The sequence below is a fragment of the Salmo trutta genome, unplaced genomic scaffold, assembly GCF_901001165.1.
Source record: "Salmo trutta unplaced genomic scaffold, fSalTru1.1, whole genome shotgun sequence".
NCBI classification, from domain to species: domain Eukaryota; kingdom Metazoa; phylum Chordata; class Actinopteri; order Salmoniformes; family Salmonidae; genus Salmo; species Salmo trutta.
The window spans coordinates 207,617-232,801 of NW_021823456.1; the positions used below are offsets into that span (position 1 = coordinate 207,617).

The 25,185-nt window shown below is 46.8% G+C and overlaps 1 protein-coding gene across 1 annotated transcript in view; it reads left to right on the forward strand.

Moving 5' to 3' along the window:
• Window positions 1-24,474, forward strand: part of LOC115191032 (transmembrane protein 178B) — a 152,959-nt gene extending 128,485 nt beyond the window's left edge. Inside the window, exons 3-4 of the mRNA XM_029749034.1 lie at window positions 12,964-13,101; window positions 24,141-24,474. Of these exons, the coding sequence (XP_029604894.1) occupies window positions 12,964-13,101; window positions 24,141-24,391 (389 nt within the window). The 3' untranslated portion in view covers window positions 24,392-24,474. The remainder of the gene's footprint in view (window positions 1-12,963; window positions 13,102-24,140) is intronic.
• The last annotated feature ends 711 nt before the right edge of the window (window positions 24,475-25,185 follow it).

Genomic DNA, 25,185 nt, shown 5'->3' on the forward strand with positions numbered 1-25,185 from the left:
GTTCTGTATGTTTCGTTTTCCTCCATCAGTTCTCTCTGTGTACATTTTATGTTTCAACATTCATCCAGGATAGGCAATATCGTTTCACAGATGGTGGGTAAACAAGTTTAAGATGATGTAAAAGAGGGGAGAGAGAGAGGGAGTGAGAGACAGAGAGAGAGACACAGAGAGAGAGACAGAGACAGATGACCAAAAGAGCTCCTGCATTTTTCAGGATATTTTTACAAAAAGATAGATTTAGAGTTAGATAAACTTGGACATATACAGAATACTACCCTCCACAAAATAACCTTCACTCCAAATCAAAATTCCAAATCTACAAACTGATTTTGGACAAAATTACCTGGAAGGATTCCTACTACCAAAGATTCAAATTTCCAAGCTATACAGCAAATGCTATGGCTGTAAACACCATAAACCTGAAAACACCATCCAATCTGGAACTGAGTGAGTCATGTTAGGTCTGAAGCTATTTTTAAAACCAAGAATAAAAATACATTACAATGATATATTTTACTGTATAAGCCGTTAAATTCTACAACCACCTAAAAAGGAAGTGATTCCCAAACCTTCCATAACAAAGCCATCACCTACAGAGAGATGAACCTGGAGAAGAGTCCCCTAAGCAAGCTGGTCCTGGGGCTCTGTTCACAAACACAAACAGACCCCACAGAGCCCCAGGACAGCAACACAATTAGACCCAACCAAATCATGAGAAAACATAAAATATAATTATTTCCTATGTGTCAAGTAATTAACAAAAAAACAGAGCAAACTGGAATGCTATTTGGCCCTAAACAGAGAGTACACAGTGGCAGAATACCTGACCACTGTGACTGACCCAAACTTAAGGAAAGCTTTGACTATGTACAGACTCAGTGAGCATAGCCTTGCTATTGAGAAAGGCCGCCGTAGGCAGACCTGGCTCTCAAGAGAAGACAGGCTATGTGGACACTGCCAAGAAAATGAGGTGGAAACTGAGCTGCACTTCCTAACCTCCTGCCAAATGTTTGACCTTATTAGAGACACATATTTCCCTCAGATTATACATCCCTACAAATAATTTGAAAACAAATCCAATTTTGATAAACTCCCATATCTACTGGGTGAAATATCACAGTGTTCCATCACAGCAGGATGATTTGTGACCTGTTGCCACAAGAAAAGGTGAAGAACAAACACCATTGTAAATACAACCCATATTTATGTTAATTTATTCTCCCTTTTGTACTTTAACTATTTGCACATAATTACAACACTGTGTATATACATAATGTGACATTTGAAATGTCTTTATTCTTTTGGAACTTTTGTGAGTGTAATGTTTAGTGTCAATTTGTATTGTTTATTTCACTTTTGTTTATTATCTTCTTCGCTTGCATTGACAATGTTAACATATGTTTCCCATGCCAATAAAGCCCCTTAAATTTAATTAAATTAAGAGAGACAGACAGAAACAAACAGACAGAGACAGGGGGAGAGATAGAGAAGAGACAGCTGTTCAGAGGCAGTCACAGTGCTCTCACCCCACCTCTTTCTGACCCCGACCTCTTTCTGACCCCGACCTCTTTCTGACCCGACCTCTTTCTGACCCGACCTCTTTCTGACCCGACCTCTTTCTGACCCGACCTCTTTCTCACCCGACCTCTTTCTGACCCGACCTCTTTCTGACCCGACCTCTTTCTGACCCGACCTCTTCCTGACCCCGACCTCTTTCTGACCCGACCTCTTTCTGACCCGACCTCTTTCTGACCCGACCTCTTCCTGACCCGACCTCTTCCTGACCCCGACCTCTTTCTGACCCGACCTCTTTCTGACCCGACCTCTTTCTGACCCGACCTCTTCCTGACCCGACCTCTTTCTGACCCGACCTCTTTCTGACCCGGCCTCTTTCTGACCCGGCCTCTTTCTGACCCGACCTCTTTCTGACCCCGACCTCTTTCTGACCCGACCTCTTCCTGACCCGACCTCTTCCTGACCCGACCTCTTTCTGACCCGACCTCTTTCTGACCCCGACCTCTTTCTGACCCGACCTCATTCTCACCCAACCTCATTCTCACCCAACCTCATAGGCTAGTCCATTATATGAAACAACCTAAAATAAAAAGCTGCTGCATCACTCCATTATCTCAGTACAGTACATTCTCCCCACTTCATCTTCAGCCTCTCTCTTTCCCACATCCCCTCAGATAGAGGCACTCTCATTTCCATGATTGGAGTTATTCATGATTATATGCTTCCACTATTTTTTTATATTTTCTCTCTCTCTCTGTCTCTCCCTCTCTCTCTCTCTCTCTCTCCCTCCCTCCCTCCCTCCAACATTTTCCTTTGGAATGACTCAGCATAATTTGCTTCTCAGTCATAATGTGCTTGTCAATGCTTGTCCCACTGTCAATAGCAGCAGTGCATCAATGACATCATTATAGTTGTCTCTCTTCTCCCTGCGACAGATTTAAAACACTCTCCAAAGTGCTGAGTCGCATGTCTCCTTTTTCTCACACAGGCAGCTTGTGTGTGTGTGTGTGTGTGTGTGTGTGTGTGTGTGTGTGTGTGTGTGTGTGTGTGTGTGTGTGTGTGTTTTATCACCCGGGAAACAACCGAGCGGTGCCCGCGGCGGCTAGACGGAAACGACTGCCATTAGACGGGCGTCATGCTAAACGGACACTTTAATGATGTCACGGCGTGCTCGCTGCCCACCACTGAGTGATTAGCTGTCACAGAGTTCCACCATCAGCACTATCCCAGAATCCTCAGCTTCATAAAACTAGTCAACCCTCACGCTTGGTTAAAACTACTTTATTAGTACATTTTGCTACTCCAGAGGAATAAGAATTAGGATCATGGCAGAGTACTGTACTCCCCAATAACATCTTACTACAGAGAGTACTGTACTCCCAATAACATCTTCCTACAGAGAGTACTGTACTCCCAATAACATCTTACTACAGAGAGTACTGTACTCCCCAATAACATCTTACTACAGAGAGTACTGTACTCCCAATAACATCTTACTACAGAGAGTACTGTACTCCAATAACATCTTACTACAGAGAGTACTGTACTCCCCAATAACATCTTACTACAGAGAGTACTGTACTCCCAATAACATCTTACTACAGAGAGTACTGTACTCCCAATAACATCTTCCTACAGAGAGTACTGTACTCCCAATAACATCTTACTACAGAGAGTACTGTACTCCCAATAACATCTTACTACAGAGAGTACTGTACTCCCCAATAACATCTTCCTACAGAGAGTACTGTACTCCCCAATAACATCTTCCTACAGAGAGTACTGTACTCCAATAACATCTTCCTACAGAGAGTACTGTACTCCCCAATAACATCTTACTACAGAGAGTACTGTACTCCCCAATAACATCTTCCTACAGAGAGTACTGTACTCCCCAATAACATCTTACTACAGAGAGTACTGTACTCCAATAACATCTTACTACAGAGAGTACTGTACTCCAATAACATCTTACTACATAGAGTGGTAAATTGCATTTTGTTCTAAAGAAAAGACAAAGCCCTTTGCTTATTCACTTCACAACAAAAAATGACTACACTAGTTGTATCTGCTTGTTTGGGGAATTAGCCTGCTAGTTTACTATGCTAGTTGTATCTGCTTGTTTGGGGAATTAGCCTACTAGTTTACTATGCTAGTTGTATCTGCTTGTTTGGGGAATTAGCCTACTAGTTTACTATGCTAGTTGTATCTGCTTGGCTGGGGAATTAGCCTACTAGTTTACTATGCTAGTTGTATCTGCTTGGCTGGGGAATTAGCCTACTAGTTTACTATGCTAGTTGTATATGCTTGGCTGGGGAATTAGCCTACTAGTTTACTATGCTAGTTGTATCTGCTTGTTTGGGGAATTAGCCTACTAGATTACTACACTAGTTGTATCTGCTTGGCTGGGGAATTAGCCTACTAGTTTACTATGCTAGTTGTATCTGCTTGGCTGGGGAATTAGCCTACTAGTTTACTATGCTAGTTGTAGCTGCTTGTTTGGGGAATTAGCCTACTAGATTACTACACTAGTTGTATCTGCTTGGCTGGGGAATTAGCCTACTAGTTTACTATGCTAGTTGTATCTGCTTGGCTGGGGAATTAGCCTACTAGTTTACTATGCTAGTTGTATCTGCTTGGCTGGGGAATTAGCCTACTAGTTTACTATGCTAGTTGTATCTGCTTGGCTGGGGAATTAGCCTACTAGTTTACTATGCTAGTTGTATCTGCTTGGCTGGGGAATTAGCCTACTAGTTTACTATGCTAGTTGTATCTGCTTGTTTGGGGAATTAGCCTACTTGTTTATCAACTTGTTTATCAAGCCAGGTGTTGTTTTATCATCTCATGATGGCGTTTCACTACAAAAAGGTTTTGCCTTCTTTTGACATTTTTCCAAGCCAACTCCGAGTTGTATTGAGGTAGGCTAACGTTAGCCAGCTAACTAAGTAGCTAACTAGATAGATCGCTAATGTCAGCTATTCTAGCGATTGATAATGATGATCAAAATATACATAACCAGATACATAACCATCAGTCTGTGGTCTAACTACCTGTATACTCACCACACCACTGGGGACCAACCAACTCTAACCACCTATTCCACATGATAGGGTCCTTCAGCAAGTTTGTTTAAAAAATTAAAAGAAATTCCTTGACAAGAATCACTAGAGACTTAAAGCCACAAGGTAGAATACATTTCAAACGTTGCTTGTTGAGAGAGGGGGGAGGTAGATGTAGAAACAATAGAATGTTTAGTACATTTAAAACGTTGCTTGTTGAGAGAGTGGGGGGAGGTAGATGTAGAAACAATAGAATGTTTAGTAGACTTCAAACGTTGCTTGTTGAGAGAGTGGGGGGAGGTAGATGTAGAAACAATAGAATGTTTAGTAGACTTCAAACGTTGCTTGTTCAGAGAGGGGGGAGGGTAGATGTAGAAACAATAGAATGTTTAGTACATTTAAAAAGTTGCTTGTTGAGAGAGGGGGGAGGTAGATGTAGAAACAATAGAATGTTTAGTACATTTAAAACGTTGCTTGTTGAGAGAGGGGGGAGGGTAGATGTAGAAACAATAGACTGTTTAGTCGACTTCCTCAATAGTGGGTCCAGATGATCCACCACCTCCATGTTAAATCATCTTTATTTAACTACTCTGATGATGGCCATGCTGATGGTCATCTCTGTATTTCTGTGTGGAAACAGATGTACATGATGTTAGCAGCACTTCCTCCATAGCCTTCAGTACGTTCAGAGGATAACCGCTCTCCGGTGACATCCCGACTGTTGTCATAGCGAAGGTCACGGGACCTTGACGCACGCGCCACTGTCACGTAACCGATCCTCTGACACTACGAAGACGCTGGCGGAGACAGCTGATGGGCGTGAGTAGTCATAGTAACAGTCCTATGTGGCGTCTGTCCTGCCGTGGTGTCACCTTCTGTGTCTGATCTGATTGACAGCTTGGGGTCCAGCCCTCCGGCTTCTCTGGTGACCTCACGGACGAGGTGATTGGCCGGGAGAGTTGATTGACAGCTTGGTGCTCCAACATTGCCCCTCTGGTGACCTCTACGTCATCAGAAAACAGAAACAGGAAACTGATTCTCCAGTTGTTTTATTAAGTTGAATGTTTTGACTAGAAGGTCTTCTTCAAAGAGGAAACTTGTTTTGTTTTTCACGACTATTCTATCTGTACCTTGTACCTGTACAGTCGCTGTTGACCCTTTGTCCCCTGTCCCCCAGGGACAGATGTGACCTCTACTGTCCACTGACTAGGAAATGATCAGTCCTCCCTCTGTTGACCCTTTGTCCCCTGTCCCCCAGGGACAGGTGTGACCTCTACTGTCCACTGACTAGGAAATGGTCAGTCCTCCCTCTGTTGACCCTTTGTCCCCTGTCCCCCAGGGACAGGTGTGCCCTCTACTGTCCACTGACTAGGAAACTGTCAGTCCTCCCTCTGTCCTATTACTCTGTCCTTTCAGTCCTCTCTCTCTGTCCCAATGCCCTACTCCCTGTGGGTCCTGCATGGCTGATCCTAGAGGGACAGCGGGGCGGCCAGCCTACTGCCAGCCTGTAAATCACCCATATGTTCACTATACCCTGGGGATTACTGTCCGGCAGCAGGAGAACACCACACTAAACAGACACTACAGCCACCAACCACAGGGCATATGTTCAAAGCTGTCTCTAAATGAATGGGGCATATGTCACCGTCTTCTGATGTAGAGGAGAGGAGAGGAGAGACTCCATCCCAGCCCTTTCTCACTGCCTCTATCCCAGCGACCACCACTGTCCATCCCTCCTGCTATCAGTAGTAATTAGATTTCTCCTCTCCATGGTTTTTTTCCCCTGGTGGCAGTTGACATCCCATAATGAAATGAAGCTCTATTACCCCCCCGACGGGCCCATCGCCACGGTAGCAGCAGCCAACCGGCCCCCTGCTCCTTGACAAGACAAGACGAGGAGAGATTCTGAGGGCAGCAGAGTCAGTATGTGATCGCATTCCAAATGGCACCTTATACCCTATTCCCTACATAGTGCACTACTTGTGACCAGAGCACTATAGGATCGTACATAGGGAACAGGGTGCCATTTGCGACGTATCCTCAGTCAGCGATTCTCAATCTGCACAAAAAAACTAATCTCTTCCTCCCCTCCCCTGACAAAAAAACCCCTCCTCTCTCTACCCCCCCAATAAACAATCTCCCTCGTCCCATCTGCCATCCCTTGCCACGAGCGCTTAGCACGCAACGCTGGCACCGTGGCATGGTGATATCACGACATCGTGACAGATCTCTGGCTTTGGTGGCCTGGCCTGGGAGGGTAATAACCTGTACCTCCTCTGTTATAGATTAAAGGAGGTGGTGGTCTGGCCCGGGAGGGTAATAACCTGTACCTCCTCTGTTATAGATTAAAGGAGGTGGTGGTCTGGCCCGGGAGGGTAATAACCTGTACCTCCTCTGTTATAGATTAAAGGAGGTGGTGGTCTGGCCCGGGAGGGTAATAACCTGTACCTCCTCTGTTATAGATTAAAGGAGGTGGTGGTCTGGCCCGGGAGGGTAATAACCTGTACCTCCTCTGTTATAGATTAAAGGAGGTGGTGGTCTGGCCCGGGAGGGTAATAACCTGTACCTCCTCTGTTATAGATTAAAGGAGGTGGTGGTCTGGCCCGGGAGGGTAATAACCTGTACCTCCTCTGTTATAGATTAAAGGAGGTGGTGGTCTGGCCCGGGAGGGTAATAACCTGTACCTCCTCTGTTATAGATTAAAGGAGGAGGGTAATAACCTGTACCTCCTCTGTTATAGATTAAAGGAGGAGGGTAATAACCTGCACCTCCTCTGTTATAGATTAAAGGAGGTGGTGGTCTGGCCCGGGAGGGTAATAACCTTTACTCCCTCTGTTAAAGATTGAAAAGGGGCCGGCAGTTAGCTGATCTCTGGCTATGGCACACACACACACACACACACACACACACACACACACACACACACACACACACACACACACACACACACACACACACACACACACACACACACCACACACACACACACACACACAAATGCATAACTATAATACATGTCTGCGATTAGCAGCAGCACTCCTCTGTGTCAGAAGCAGGTCTGGTGTGTCTGGGGGAAGCAGGAAGCACCAGAAGGTGAATAATTGTGTACATGGATAATGTCTCTCCTGATGAGAGAATGATATCTGCACCTGCATCATTTACATACACACCTCTATCTATCTCCCCCTCCTCCTCCTCTATCTCTCCCATCCTCCTCTATCTATCTCCCTCCTCCTCCTCTATCTATCTCTCCTCATCTATCTATCTCTCCTCCTCTATCTATCTCTCCCTCCTCCTCTATCTATCTCCCCCCTCCTCCTCTATCTATCTCCCCCCTCCTCCTCTATCTATCTCTCCCCCTCCTCCTCTATCTATCTCCCCCTCCTCCTCTATCTATCTCCCCCTCCTCTATCTATCTCCCCCTCCTCTATCTATCTCCCCACCTCTATCTATCTCCCTCCTCCTCCTCTATCTATCTCCCCCATCTCTCCCCTCCTCCTCTATCTCCCCCTCCTCTATCTCTCCCCCCTCTTCTATCTCCCCCCTCTTCTATCTCCCCCTCCTCCTCTATCTATCTCCCCCCCTCCTCAATATCTCCCCTCCTCCTCTATCTATCTCCCCCCTCCTCCTCTATCTATCTATCTCTCCCACTCCTCCTCTATCTATCTCTCCCCCTCCTCCTCTATCTATCTCCCCACCTCTATCTATCTCCCCCTCCTCCTCTATCTATCTCCCCCTCCTCCTCTATCTATCTCCCTCCTCCTCCTCTATCTATCTCCCTCCTCCTCCTCTATCTATCTCCCCCCCTCCATCTCCCCCTTCTCTATCTCTCCCCTCCTCCTCTATCTATCTCCCCCTCCTCTATCTATCCCCCTCCTCTATCTATCCCCCTCCTCTATCTCTCCCCCCTCTTCTATCTCCCCCCTCCTCAATATCTCCCCCCTCCTCTATCTATCTCCCCTCCTCCTCTATCTATCTCCCCTCCTCCTCTATCTATCTCCCCCTCCTCCTCTATCTATCTCCCCCTCCTCTATCTATCTCCCCCTCCTCTATCTCCCCCTCTATCTCTCCTCCCTTGTATGCGTCTATGATTGCTTCCAGAACTGTGATGAATAACGAGATGCATTTTTTTTTTATTTAACAAGGCAAGTCAGTTAAGAACAAATTCTTAAATATGTGGTGAACTCTCAGTTAAACGACACATTTCTCGAGGTTGAAATATCATACAAATATGATCAATGGTTCATTTGAGAGAAGACACCCTCCCGTGTTATGACATCGGCCAGTATTGAAATCTGACATGTATGAAAGACATTTCCGCGATCTAGCCTTCGCTGTAGCTCAGTTGGTAGAGCATGGTGTTTGCAACGCCAGGGTTGTGGGTTCGATTCCCACGGGGGGCCAGCACAGAAAGAAAAAAAATGTATGAAATTGTATGAAATGTATGCATTCACTACTGTAAGTCGCTCTGGATAAGAGCGTCTGCTAAATGACTAAAATGTAAATGTAAAATGTAAAAGTTGTATTCCTATAAACTTCCAGTGTAGTGAGAGTGGATTTATCACAATGCTACGTGAACGGAAATATCTCAGATACACGTTAGATCATGAAATGACCCAGGGAATAGATAGAACATCAATCAGAAATGCACAAAAAAACAATATAACATTCAAAATGGGTGAGTCTTTCCTTTAACAGGGGACACAGCTGACACACACACACACACACACACACACACACATACTTTAATCTGTCCAATGAACAGCTGAGCAGAAGCTGCGAATTTTCATCACTATTAACTCCATTTTCTTGCTGGTCTTTATGGTATTACTTCCTCTCTCCATCTGGCTCTTCGAGTAGGGCTGGTAAGGTGGTCTCCTTTGAGTAGGGCTGGTAAAGTGGTCTCCTTTGAGTAGGGCTGGTAAAGTGGTCTCCTTTGAGTAGGGCTGGTAGAGTGGTCTCCTTTGAGGAGGCCTGGTAAAGTGGTCTCCTTTGAGTAGGGCTGGTAAAGTGGTCTCCTTTGAGGAGGGCTGGTAAAGTGGTCTCCTTTGAGGAGGCCTGGTAAAGTGGTCTCCTTTGAGGAGGGCTGGTAAAGTGGTCTCCTTTGAGTAGGGCTGGTAAAGTGGTCTCCTTTGAGTAGGGCTGGTAAAGTGGTCTCCTTTGAGTAGGGCTGGTAAAGTGGTCTCCTTTGAGTAGGGCTGGTAAAGTGGTCTCCTTTGAGTAGGGCTGGTAGAGTGGTCTCCTTTGAGGAGGCCTGGTAAAGTGGTCTCCTTTGAGTAGGGCTGGTAAAGTGGTCTCCTTTGAGGAGGGCTGGTAAAGTGGTCTCCTTTGAGGAGGCCTGGTAAAGTGGTCTCCTTTGAGGAGGGCTGGTAAGGTGGCATAAACATATTCATTGACAACAACAGTAGATATTATACTAATGAAAATATATATATAACAACAAAAACAAGTAAATAATATCCCGTACAGAAATGTAATAATAGTCAATGTTCAGACTAATTCAACAAACGACAAGGAAAATGACTGGTTATATAGTCTGTTACGGATAACACATGGAGAGAATAGTACATGTGGTTTCCTCCCTTACTGGAGGCTCCTGAGTGGCGTAGCAATCTAAGGCATCACTACAGTCCCTGGTTCGATTCCAGGGTGTATCACATACGGCTGTGATTGGGGGTCCCATAGGGCTGCGCGCAATTGGCCCAGGGTCATCCGGTTTTGGCCGGGGTAGGCCGTCATTGTAAATAAGAATTTGTTCATAACTGACTTGCCTAGTTAAATTAAGGTTAAATTAAAAAAATATATCATACTGTAGCTTGTGGTAAACTGGGATCTACTGTGCTGCCAACACTACAACATCAAACCTTCCCCCAAAACAATACTAAGTTTCTCTTTGTCTGATTGTTCTGTGAATGTAGAACTTTTCATTTTGAATTTGGGGAAGTAGGAGTTAATAGAGGGTAGGATAATAGAGGGTAGGTTAATAGAGGGTAGGTTAATAGAGGGTAGGTTAATAGAGGGTAGGTTAATAGAGGGTAGGTTAATAGAGGGTAGGTTAATAGAGGGTAGATTAGTAGAGAGTAGTGTAATAGAGGGTAGGTTAATAGAGGGTAGGTTAGTAGAGAGTAGTGTAATAGAGGGTAGGTTAATAGAGGGTAGGTTAATAGAGGGTAGGTTAATAGAGAGTAGTTTAATAGAGGGTAGGTTAATACAGGGTAGGTTAATACAGGGTAGTTTAATAGAGGGTAGTTTAATAGAGAGTAGGTTAGTAGAGGGTAGGTTAGTAGAGGGTAGGTTAGTAGAGGGTAGGATAATAGAGGGTAGGATAATAGAGGGTAGGATAATAGAGAGTAGGTTAGTAGAGGGTAGATTAGTAGAGGGTAGGTTAGTAGAGGGTAGGATACTAGAGGGTAGGATAATAGAGGGTAGGTAAATAGAGGGTAGGATAATAGAGGGTAGGATAATAGAGAGTAGGTTAGTAGAGGGTAGGTTAATAGAGGGTAGTTTAATAGCCCCCTCTCTGTCTCTCTCTCCCTCTCTGCCCCCTCACAGTATCTCTCTCTCCCTGCCCCCTCTCTGTCTCCCTGCCCCTCTCTCTCTGCCCTCTCTCTTTCTGCTCCCTCTCTGCCACCTCACTCTGTCTCTCTCTCCCTCTGTCTCTCTCTCCCTCTGTCTCTCTCTCCCTCTGTCTCTCTCTCCCTCTGTCTCTCTCTCCCTCTGTCTCTCTCTCCCTCTGTTTCTCTCTCCCTCTGTCTCTCTCCCTACCCCCCTCTATCTCTCTGTCTCTCTCCCTCCCCATCTCTCTCTCTCTCTCTCTCCCTGCCCCCCCTTCTCTCTCTCTCTCTCTCTCTCCATTTGTTCTGCTCTGGGGCAGGTAGGGCAGACATGGGAGTGTTGAAAGGTAGAGTATTTATGAGCCCTGTGGGACTGTGGGACAGATTACCTAGAGGGCGTTGGTGCTTGCCAGGCAAGGTTCTACGTGCCTCTCCCCACTTCATTCTTCCTCAGCCCGTAAAAACATGCACACGGCATCGCACACAGCAGCGGGAGCTCGGTGGATGCTGAAGGTGTTTTCCAGAAATAATTTTCCAAACTGAGGTCATACGGTATAAGGAAGTGAGGTCAAAATGTCAGGAGACTGATCTGAGCAACATTACAGATTCCTATATTTGTCTTCTGTAGAGACGCTACAGTTGATCTTCTATCTCTGCTGTGTCATCAGTAGTCTGTTCACAGAGTCAGGGGTTACGACTGTTACGTTGGGACAGTTCCAATAGCTGAATCACAGGCTTCCTGAAAGGGTCAGAGGTTAAGACAGTTCCAGTAGCTGAATGACAGGTTTCCTGACAGGGTCAGAGGTTAAGACAGTTCCAATAGCTGAATGACAGGCGTCCTGACAGGGTCAGAGGTTAAGACAGTTCCAGTAGCTGAATGACAGGCGTCCTGACAGGGTCAGAGGTTAAGACAGTTCCAGTAGCTGAATCACAGGCGTCCTGACAGGATCAGAGGTTAAGACAGTTCCAGTAGCTGAATCACAGGCTTCCTGAAAGGGTCAGAGGTTAAGACAGTTCCAGTAGCTGAATGACAGGCTTCCTGACAGGGTCAGAGGTTAAGACAGTTCCAGTAGCTGAATGACAGGCGTCCTGACAGGGTCAGAGGTTAAGACAGTTCCAGTAGCTGAATGACAGGTTTCCTGACAGGGTCAGAGGTTAAGACAGTTCCAGTAGCTGAATGACAGGCTTCCTGACAGGGTCAGAGGTTAAGACAGTTCCAGTAGCTGAATGACAGGCGTCCTGACAGGGTCAGAGGTTAAGACAGTTCCAGTAACTGAATGACAGGCTTCCTGACAGGGTCAGAGGTTAAGACAGTTCCAGTAGCTGAATGACAGGCTTCCTGACAGGGTCAGAGGTTAAGACAGTTCCAGTAGCTGAATCACAGGCGTCCTGACAGGGTCAGAGGTTAAGACAGTTCCAGTAGCTGAATGACAACCTCTGACCCCGTCAGGAAGCCTAAGACAGTTCCAGTAGCTGAATCACAGGCGTCCTGACAGGGTCAGAGGTTAAGACAGTTCCAGTAACTGAATGACAGGCTTCCTGACAGGGTCAGAGGTTAAGACAGTTCCAATAGCTATTTCTGTCTGAACGTTGCCTAACCCTTCTGTGTGTGTCTGAATGTGGACTACAGTGTGTGTGTCAGAACGTGGACTACAGTCTTGGTGTCTGAACGTGGACTACAGTCTTGGTGTCTGAACGTGGACTACAGTCTTGGTGTCTGAACGTGGACTACAGTGTGTGTCAGAACGTGGACTACAGTGTGTGTCTGAACGTGGACTACAGTGTGTGTGTTGTAACCATGCTAACCCTCCCCTGTATCTCTCCCGTCTCTCCAGACCTGCGGAGGATGACAGCAGGCTTCATGGGTATGGCCATAGCCATCATTCTGTTTGGCTGGGTGATAGGTGTTCTAGGATGCTGCTGGGATCGAGGACTGATGCAGTACGTGGCAGGATTACTGTTCCTCATGGGAGGTAAGAGAACAACACAGATACTGTATATCATTCAAGTCAAGATTCACCAAACACTTCTTCTTTAAGAAAAATGACAAAGGATGCTTTTAAATGTAAAAAAAAGATATAACGTTCATAAGATAGTTTGTATTGGGGTCCTAAATCCTGGTGATCAGGTGAACTGGTCCATAGGATTGTTAATCAATCCGGTGTGGCAGGTAACTGAAAGGTTGCTAGATCGAATCCCTGAGCTGACAAGGTAAAAATCTGTTGTTCTGCCCCTGAACAAGGCAGTTAACCCACTGTTCCTAGGCCGTCATTGAAAATAAGAATTTGTTCTTAACTGACTTGCCTAGCTAAATAAAGGGTTTTTATACATACTATACATACTCACTAGTTACATCAAACTTGAATAGATGATGTCATCTTAACTTCCAGACTGATTGTTGATCAACAGGTAGAGGACTAAGGGTTTTTGATACAATATTGACCCACAGCTCAGGTCGTTACTGTGATAGAGAATAGACTACAGCTAGATGACTACAACTCATAGACTACAGCTCAGGTCGTTACTGTGAAAGAGAATAGCATTAACAGCTACGTGACTACAACTCATAGACTACAGCTCAGGTCGTTACTGTGAAAGAGAATAGCATCAACAGCTAGGTGACTACAACTCATAGACTACAGCTCAGGTCGTTACTGTGAAAGAGAATAGCATCAACAGCTAGGTGACTACAACTCATAGACTACAGCTCAGGTTGTTACTGTGAAAGAGAATAGCATCAACAGCTAGGTGACTACAACTCATAGACTACAGCTCAGGTCGTTACTGTGAAAGAGAATAGCATCAACAGCTAGGTGACTACAACTCATAGACTACAGCTCAGGTCGTTACTGTGAAAGAGAATAGCATCAACAGCTAGGTGACTACAACTCATAGACTACAGCTCAGGTCGTTACTGTGAAAGAGAATAGACTACAGCTAGATGACTACAACTCATAGACTACAGCTCAGGTCGTTACTGTGAAAGAGAATAGCATCAACAGCTAGGTGACTACAACTCATAGACTACAGCTCAGGTCGTTACTGTGACAGAGAATAGCATCAACAGCTACGTGACTACAACTCATAGACTACAGCTCAGGTCGTTACTGTGAAAGAGAATAGCATCAACAGCTAGGTGACTACAACTCATAGACTACAGCTCAGGTCGTTACTGTGACAGAGAATAGCATCAACAGCTAGGTGACTACAACTCATAGACTACAGCTCAGGTCGTTACTGTGAAAGAGAATAGCATCAACAGCTAGGTGACTACAACTCATAGACTACAGCTCAGGTCGTTACTGTGAAAGAGAATAGCATCAACAGCTAGGTGACTACAACTCATAGACTACAGCTCAGGTCGTTACTGTGAAAGAGAATAGCATCAACAGCTAGGTGACTACAACTCATAGACTACAGCTCAGGTCGTTACTGTGAAAGAGAATAGCATCAACAGCTAGGTGACTACAACTCATAGATTACAGCTCAGGTCGTTACTGTGACAGAGAATAGCATCAACAGCTAGGTGACTACAACTCATAGACTACAGCTCAGGTCGTTACTGTGAAAGAGAATAGCATCAACAGCTAGGTGACTACAACTCATAGACTACAGCTCAGGTCGTTACTGTGATAGAGAATACCGTCAACAGTTAGGTGACTACAACTCATAGACTACAGCTCAGGTCGTTACTGTGATAGAGAATAGACTACAGCTAGGTGACTACAACTCATAGACTACAGCTCAGGTCGTTACTGTGATAGAGAATAGCATCAACAGCTAGGTGACTACAACTCATAGACTACAGCTCAGGTCGTTACTGTGATAGAGAATAGCATTAACAGCTAGGTGACTACAACTCATAGACTACAGCTCAGGTCGTTACTGTGAAAGAGAATAGCATCAACAGCTAGGTGACTACAACTCATAGACTACAGCTCAGGTCGTTACTGTGAAAGAGAATAGCATCAACAGCTAGGTGACTACAACTCATAGACTACAGCTCAGGTCGTTACTGTGAAAGAGAATAGCATTAACAGCTACGTGACTACAACTCATAGACTACAGCTCAGGTCGTTACTGTGAAAGAGAATAGCATCAACAGCTAGGTGACTACAACTCATAGACTACAGCTAGGTGACTACAACTCATAGACTACAGCTCAGGTCGTTACTGTGAAAGAGAATAGCATCAACAGCTAGGTGACTACAACTCATAGACTACAGCTCAGGTCGTTACTGTGACAGAGAATAGCATCAACAGCTACGTGACTACAACTCATAGACTACAGCTCAGGTCGTTACTGTGAAAGAGAATAGCATCAACAGCTAGGTGACTACAACTCATAGACTACAGCTCAGGTCGTTACTGTGAAAGAGAATAGCATCAACAGCTAGGTGACTACAACTCATAGACTACAGCTCAGGTCGTTACTGTGAAAGAGAATAGCATCAACAGCTAGGTGACTACAACTCATAGACTACAGCTCAGGTCGTTACTGTGATAGAGAATAGACTACAGCTAGGTGACTACAACTCATAGACTACAGCTCAGGTCGTTACTGTGACAGAGAATAGCATCAACAGCTAGGTGACTACAACTCATAGACTACAGCTCAGGTCTTTACTGTGATAGAGAATAGCATCAACAGCTAGGTGACTACAACTCATAGACTACAGTTAGGTGACTACAACTCATAGACTACAGCTCAGCGTTCAACACCATTGTCCCCTTTAAACTCGTCACTTAGTTTAGGGACCCTGGGACTAAACACCTCCCTCTGCAACTGGATCCTGGACTTCCTGATGGTGCTGCCCCCAGGTGGTAAGGTTAGGTAACAACACATCCGCCACGCTGATCCCCAACACAGGGGTATGTGCTTAGTCCTGTACTCCCTGTTCACCCTCGACTGCGTGGCTGCACATGACTCCAACACCATCATCAGGTTTGCTGACGTCACAACAGTGGTAGACCTGATCACCGGTGACGATGAGATGACCTGTGACCTGACAGTGTGGTGCCGGAACAACAACATCTCCCTCAATGTCAGTAAGACCAAGGAGCTGATCGTGGACTACGGGAAGTAGTCCCCAGTGTGGTGAACTACAGGAAGTAGTCCCCAGTGTGGTGGACTACAGGAGGTAGTCCCCAGTGTGGTGGACTACAGGAAGTAGTCCCCAGTGTGGTGGACTACAGGAAGTAGTCCCCAGTGTGGTGAACTACAGGAGGTAGTCCCCAGTGTGGTGGACTACAGGAAGTAGTCCCCAGTGTGGTGGACTACAGGAAGTAGTCCCCAGTGTGGTGAACTACAGGAAGTAGTCCCCAGTGTGGTGGACTACAGGAAGTAGTCCCCAGTGTCGTGGACTACAGGAAGTAGTCCCCAGTGTCGTGGACTACAGGAAGTAGTCCCCAGTGTGGTGGACTACAGGAAGTAGTCCCCAGTGTGGTGGACTACGGGAAGTAGTCCCCATTGTGGTGGACTACAGGAAGTAGTCCCCAGTGTGGTGGACTACGGGAAGTAGTCCCCAGTGTGGTGAAGTACAGGAAGTAGTCCCCAGTGTGGTGAACTACAGGAAGTAGTCCCCAGTGTCGTGGACTACAGGAAGTAGTCCCCAGTGTGGTGAACTACGGGAAGTAGTCCCCATTGTGGTGGACTACAGGAAGTAGTCCCCAGTGTGGTGGACTACAGGAAGTAGTCCCCAGTGTCGTGGACTTCAGGAAGTAGTCCCCAGTGTGGTGGACTACAGGAAGTAGTCCCCAGTGTGGTGAACTACGGGAAGTAGTCCCCATTGTGGTGGACTACGGGAAGTAGTCCCCAGTGTGTTGGACTACAGGAAGTAGTCCCCAGTGTGGTGAACTACAGGAAGTAGTCCCCAGTGTGGTGAACTACAGGAAGTAGTCCCCAGTGTGGTGAACTACATGAAGTAGTCCCCAGTGTGGTGAACTACAGGAAGTAGTCCCCAGTGTGGTGAACTACAGGAAGTAGTCCACAGTGTCGTGGACTACAGGAAGCAGCCCCCAATGTGAATGGGGGCGAGCACGTCATTGACAGGGCTGCACTTGAGCAGGTCCAGAGCTTCAAGTTCCTCACTGTCCAAATCACTAAGAACTTCAAATGGTCCACTCACACTCACACAGTCATGAAGAAAGCCCGACAGCGCCTTTTCTTCCCCCTCAGGTTGAAAAGATTTGGCATGGGTCCTCAAATCATCAAAAAGTTCTACAGCTGTACCATTGAGAGCATCTTGACTTGGTATGGCAATATCACCGCCGTTAAAGACTCCAGCCTCCCAAGCCATAGACTGTTCTCTCTGCTTCTGCACGGCAAGCGGTACCAGTGCATCAAGTCTGACACCAACAGGCTCCTGAACAGCTCTATCCCCAAACCAAATAGCTAACGAAATGGCTAACTAAATAGCCTACGAAATAGCTAACTAAATAGCTAGCTAAGTAGCTAACTAAATGGCTAACTAAATAGCTAGCTAAGTAGCTAACGAAATAGCTAACTAAATAGCTAACTAAATAGCTAACTAAATGGCTAACTAAATAGCTAATGAAATAGCCAATGAAATAGCCAACTACATGGCCAACTAAATGGCTAACAAAATGGCCAACTAAATATCTGAGTTGAACCTTGTATTGTATTTTTATTTACACACACACACACACACACACACTGACTCTATACACACTGACTCTACACACACTGACTCTACACACACTGACTCTATACATACTGACTCTACACACACTGACTCACCACACACTGACTCACCACACACTGACTCACCACACACTGACTCACCACACGCTGAATCTATACACGCTGAATCTATACACGCTGAATCTATACACACTGACTCTATACACACTGACTCTATACACACTGACTCTATACACACTGACTCTATACACTGACTCTATACACACTGACTATACTATAGTTCAGGGCAGGGTACTGGGGGAGGCTAGTAACAGTGGCTATAGTTCAGGGTACTTGGGGAGACTAGTAACAGTGACTATAGTTCAGGGTACTGGGGGAGACTAGTAACAGTGACTATAGTTCAGGGTACTGGGGGAGGCTAGTAACAGTGACTATAGTTCAGGGTACTGGGGGGAGGCTAGTAACAGTGACTATAGTTCAGGGTACTGGGGGAGACTAGTAACGGTGACTATAGTTCAGGGTACTGGGGGAAGACTAGTAACAGTGACTATAGTTCAGGGCAGGGTACTGGGGGGAGACTAGTAACAGTGACTATAGTTCAGGGTACTGGGGGGAGACTAGTAACAGTGACTGTAGTTCAGGGTACTGGGGGAGACTAGTAACAGTGACTATAGTTCAGGGTACTGGGGGAGACTAGTAACAGTGACTATAGTTCAGGGTACTGGGGGAGACTAGTAACAGTGGCTATAGTTCAGGGCAGGGTACTGGGGGGAGACTAGTAACAGTGACTATAGTTCAGGGTACTGGGGGGAGACTAGTAACAGTGACTATAGTTCAGGGCAGGGTACTGGGGGGAGACTAGTAACAGTGACTATAGTTCAGGGTACTGGGGGAGACTAGTAACAGTGACTGTAGTTCAGGGTACTGGGGGAGACTAGTAATAGTGACTATAGTTCAGGGTACTGGGGGAGACTAGTAACAGTTGCTATAGTTCAGGGTACTGGGGGGAGACTAGTAACAGTGACTATAGTTCAGGGTACTGGGGGAGACTAGTAACAGTGACTATAGTTCAGGGTACTGGGGGAAACTAGTAACAGTGACTATAGTTCAGGGTACTGGGGGAGACTAGTAACAGTGACTATAGTTCAGGGTACTGGGGGAGACTAGTAACAGTGACTGTAGTTCAGGGTACTGGGGGAGACTAGTAACAGTGGCTATAGTTCAGGGTACTGGGGGAGACTAGTAACAGTGGCTATAGTTCAGGGTACTGGGGGGAGACTAGTAATAGTGACTATAGTTCAGGGTACTGGGGGAGACTAGTAACAGTTGCTATAGTTCAGGGTACTGGGGGGAGACTAGTAACAGTGACTATAGTTCAGGGTACTGGGGGAGACTAGTAACAGTGACTATAGTTCAGGGTACTGGGGGAAACTAGTAACAGTGACTATAGTTCAGGGTACTGGGGGAGACTAGTAACAGTGACTATAGTTCAGGGTACTGGGGGAGACTAGTAACAGTGACTGTAGTTCAGGGCAGGGTACTGGGGGGAGACTAGTAACAGTGACTATAGTTCAGGGCAGGGTACTGGGTGGAGGCTAGTTACAGTGACTATAGTTCAGGGTACTTGGGGAGACTAGTAACAGTGACTATAGTTCAGGGTACTGGGGGAGGCTAGTAACAGTGACTATAGTTCAGGGTACTGGGGGGAGGCTAGTAACAGTGACTATAGTTCAGGGTACTGGGGGGAGACTAGTAACGGTGACTATAGTTCAGGGTACTGGGGGAAGACTAGTAACAGTGACTATAGTTCAGGGCAGGGTACTGGGGGGAGACTAGTAACAGTGACTATAGTTCAGGGTACTGGGGGGAGACTAGTAACAGTGACTATAGTTCAGGGTACTGGGGGGAGACTAGTAACAGTGACTATAGTTCAGGGTACTGGGGGGAGACTAGTAACAGTGACTATAGTTCAGGGTACGGGGGAGACTAGTAACAGTGGCTATAGTTCAGGGCAGGGTACTGGGGGGAGACTAGTAACAGTGACTATAGTTCAGGGTACTGGGGGGAGACTAGTAACAGTGACTATAGTTCAGGGCAGGGTACTGGGGGGAGACTAGTAACAGTGACTATAGTTCAGGGTACTGGGGGGAGACTAGTAACAGTGACTGTAGTTCAGGGTACTGGGGGAGACTAGTAACAGTGACTATAGTTCAGGGTACTGGGGGAGACTAGTAACAGTGGCTATAGTTCAGGGTACTGGGGGGAGACTAGTAATAGTGACTATAGTTCAGGGTACTGGGGGAGACTAGTAACAGTGGCTATAGTTCAGGGTACTGGGGGGAGACTAGTAACAGTGACTATAGTTCAGGGTACTGGGGGAGACTAGTAACAGTGACTATAGTTCAGGGTACTGGGGGAGACTAGTAACAGTGACTATAGTTCAGGGTACTGGGGGGAGACTAGTAACAGTGACTATAGTTCAGGGTACTGGGGGAGACTAGTAACAGTGACTATAGTTCAGGGTACTGGGGGGAGACTAGTAACAGTGACTATAGTTCAGGGTACTGGGGGAGACTAGTAACAGTGACTATAGTTCAGGGTACTGGGGGAGACTAGTAACAGTGACTATAGTTCAGGGTACTGGGGGAGACTAGTAACAGTGACTATAGTTCAGGGTACTGGGGGGAGACTAGTAACAGTGACTATAGTTCAGGGTACTGGGGGAGACTAGTAACAGTGACTATAGTTCAGGGTACTGGGGGGAGACTAGTAACAGTGACTATAGTTCAGGGTACTGGGGGAGACTAGTAACAGTGACTATAGTTCAGGGTACTGGGGGAGACTAGTAACAGTGACTATAGTTCAGGGTACTGGGGGAGACTAGTAACAGTGACTATAGTTCAGGGTACTGGGGGGAGACTAGTAACAGTGACTATAGTTCAGGGTACTGGGGGGAGACTAGTAACAGTGACTATAGTTCAGGGTACTGGGGGGAGACTAGTAACAGTGACTATAGTTCAGGGCAGGGTACTGGGGGAGACTAGTAACAGTGACTGTAGTTCAGGGTACTGGGGGAGACTAGTAACAGTGACTATAGTTCAGGGTACTGGGGGGAGACTAGTAACAGTGACTATAGTTCAGGGTACTGGGGGAAACTAGTAACAGTGACTATAGTTCAGGGTCCTGGGGGGAGACTAGTAACAGTGACTATAGTTCAGGGTACTGGGGGGAGACTAGTAACAGTGACTATAGTTCAGGGTACTGGGGGAGACTAGTAACAGTGACTATAGTTCAGGGTACTTGGGGGAGACTAGTAACAGTGACTATAGTTCAGGGTACTGGGGGAGACTAGTAACGGTGACTATAGTTCAGGGTACTGGGGGGAGACTAGTAACAGTGACTATAGTTCAGGGCAGGGTACTGGGTGGAGGCTAGTAACAGTGACTATAGTTCAGGGTACTGGGGGAGACTAGTAACAGTGACTATAGTTCAGGGTACTGGGGGGAGACTAGTAACAGTGGCTATAGTTCAGGGTACTGGGGGGAGACTAGTAACAGTGACTATAGTTCAGGGTACTGGGGGGAGACTAGTAACAGTGACTATAGTTCAGGGTACTGGGGGGAGACTAGTAACAGTGACTATAGTTCAGGGTACTGCTTGGAGGCTAGTAACAGTGACTATAGTTCAGGGTACGGGGGGAGACTAGTAACAGTAACTATAGTTCAGGGTACTGGGGGAGACTAGTAACAGTGACTATAGTTCAGGGTACTGGGGGGAGACTAGTAACAGTGACTATAGTTCAGGGTACTGGGGGGAGACTAGTAACAGTGACTATAGTTCAGGGTACTGGGGGGAGACTAGTAACAGTGACTATAGTTCAGGGTACTGGGGGGAGACTAGTAACAGTGACTATAGTTCAGGGTACTGGGGGAGACTAGTAACAGTGACTATAGTTCAGGGTACTGGGGGGAGACTAGTAACAGTGACTATAGTTCAGGGTACTGGGGGAGACTAGTAACAGTGACTATAGTTCAGGGTACTGAGGGAGACTAGTAACAGTGACTATAGTTCAGGGTACTGGGGGAGACTAGTAACAGTGACTATAGTTCAGGGTACTGGGGGGAGACTAGTAACAGTGACTATAGTTCAGGGTACTGGGGGGAGACTAGTAACAGTGACTATAGTTCAGGGTACTGGGGGAGAATAGTAACAGTGACTATAGTTCAGGGTACTGGGGGGAGACTAGTAACAGTGACTATAGTTCAGGGCAGGGTACTGGGGGGAGACTAGTAACAGTGACTATAGTTCAGGGCAGGGTACTGGGGCCGGCTAGTGGTGACTATTTAACAGTCTGATGGCCTGTTTTTCAGTCTCTCGGTCCCAGCTTGGACGGACATGTCTCCGACCTCTAGACGGTAGCAGGGTGAACACGCCGTTACTCGGGTGGCTGAGGTCCTTGATGATCTTCTTGGCCTTCCTGTAACACCTGGTGCTGTAGATATCCTGGAGGGCAGGCAGTGTGCCCCCAGTGATGCGTTGGGCTGACCGCACCACCCTCTGGAAAGCCCTGAGGTTGTTGGCGGTGCAGTTGCCATGCCAGGCTGTGATACAGCCCGACAGGATACTTTCAATGGTGCATCTGTCGATGTCCGTGAGGGTCATAGTCATAGGGGGCCAAGCCAAATTTCTTCTGCCTCCTGAGGTTGAAGAGGTGCTGTTGCTCCTTCTTCACCGTGCTGTCAGTATGAAGGGACCATTTCAGGGTGTCAGTGATGGGCACGCCAAGGAACCCAAAGCTTTTGACCCTCTCCCCTGTCGATGTGGACGGGGGCGGTCCTGTAGATCTGGACGGGGGCGGCCCTGTAGATGTGGACGGGGGCGGCCCTGTAGATGTGGATGGGGGCCACGATCAGCTCCTTCGTTTTGTTGACGTTGAGGTTATTTTCCTGGCACCCCTCCGCCGGGGTTCTCACCTGGTCATTGCTGGTAATCAGGCCTATCACTGTTGTGTCTTCAGAAAACCTAATAATTGAGTTGGAGACGTACATGGCCGGTGCAGTCATGTGTGAACAGGGAGTACAGGAGGGGACTAAGCACACATCCCTGAGGGACTCCCCGTGTTGTGGATCAGCGTGGCGGTGGTGTTGTTGCCTACTCTCACCACCTGGGGGGGGTGGTGGCCCGTCAGGACGTCCAGGATCCAGTTGCACAGGGAGGGGTTCAGACCCAGGGCCCAGAGCTTAGTAATGAGCTTGGGGGGTATTATGGTCTTGAAGGCTGAGCTGTAGTCAATGAACAGCATTCTCATTCTTGTCCAGGTGGTATATGGCAGGGTGAAGTGTGATGGTGATTGCGTCGTCCGTGGATCTATTGGGTTTCGGCTAAGGTAGAGGTGATATGATCCTTGACTAGTCTCTCAAAGCACTTCATGATAACGGAAGTGAGCGCTACGGAGCGATAGTCATTTAGTTCAGTTACCTTCGCTTTCTTTGGAATAGGAACAATGGTGGCCATCTTGAAGCAAGTGGGGACAGCAGACTGGGATCGGCAGAGATTGAATATGTCCAACCAGCTAGTCTGCACATACCCATTGGGTCCTGGTCAGAAATAGTGTCCTGTACAAGGTTGTTGGGTGCCATTGGGTCCTGGTCAGAGGTAGTGTCCTATACAAGGTTGTTGGGTGCCATTGGCTCCTGGTCAGAAATAGTGTCCTGTACAGGGTTGTTGGGTGCCATTGGGGACGCAGATAAACAGCCCAGAGGTGTCACACACCCAGCTCACAGAGTCAGGATGGAATTACACCCTCAATCTACACACACACAAAAGAGAGGAACCTATGAAAAAAGTCCAAAGTAATGTATTTTAATGCTGTACAATGGACAGTTTTCTGTTTGTACAAAATGTTCACAGTCTGAATGTGTTAGAAATTGGTTCTCCAAAATAATGATGATAGCAATGCATTGGATGTTGTATTATATTACTGATAAACGGTTTCACACTCAAACACCAAGTGAACATCGTTCTTATTGCATCAGTGTAACTCTCAGTGTCTCTCTCCCTCTCTACCTCTTCTCTCTCTCCCCCCACCTCTTCTCTCTCTCTCTTCCTCCCTCTGTCTCTCTCTCTCTCTCTCTCTCCCTATCCCCACCTTCTCCTTCTCTCCCTCCCTCCCCCCCACCTCCCCTCTCTCTACCTCTTTATCTTCCCCTACTCTGTCCCTCTACACCTCCCCTCTCTCTCTCCCTTGCTACCCTTACACTCTCCCCACCTCCCCCTCTCTCTCCCTTTCCCCTACCTTCTCTCTCTCTCTCTCTCTCTCTCTCTCTCCTCTCTCTCTTTCCTTCCCAGGCACCTTCTGTATAATCTCTCTCTGTACCTGCGTGGCGGGGATCAACTTTGAGCTCTCCCGTTATCCTCGCTATCTGTACGGCCTGCCAGACGACATCGGCCATGGCTACGGCTGGTCTATGTTCTGCGCCTGGGGAGGTCTGGGGCTCACTCTCATCGCTGGTTTCTTCTGCACCCTGGCTCCCTCCGTCCAGCCCCTCCCTCGATCCACCTGCCCCAAGTCGAGGCAGGAGAACGGGACGGTCTGCTAGAGGGACTGGGATGGAGGATAGAGGACTGGAGGTCCAGTGTTAGATAGATAGCTAACTACACCTTTAACCACACAGGACAGCCATAAGAAAAGAGAATTTAACAAACAAAATGGAACAATGAGTTGACAAATCCATGCATTCGTTTAATTAATTCATCGACTATCTGTCTTTTCCTGGCCACTTAAAGACAACGTTTTGTTTGTTCTCTGTTTAAAGTATGTTTGTGTGTGTGTATAAATATGTTTAAAGTGTGTGTGTATAAACATGATTTGGTTTCTTGAAAAACAGATTAAAAAAACACAACGAACTGACAGAAAAATCGAATCAGCGGTCTGAAGTTGTGCTGGGGGGGGGTTTGTAGTCTGGGAGTGGATGTTGTGATGCTTGAAATGGATGTACCATGAAACGGCCTTCTCTACTGGGGGGAAACGAGAGGAACCTTTCGGTAATGAACGATGACAGATGGATGGACAACAAGGGATGGGAGTTATAACAACGGGGGGGGACGTATTGGACATTACACTTTTCAGCAGGAACATTAAGTCTGAACCTCAGAGGAACTCATCACGGTGACCAGCCTCTAACCCATCCACAACAAGGAGAAGAACTCAAACTGTATTCCATCCACAACAAGGAGAAGAACTTAAACTGTATTGTTACCAAGGGGCAGTGGAGGCTGCTGAGGGGAGGACGGCTCATCAGAATGGCTGGAACGGCGCAAATGGAACGGAAACCATGTATTTGATACCATTTCACCTATTTCCTCTCAAGCCATTTACCACGAGCCCGTCCTC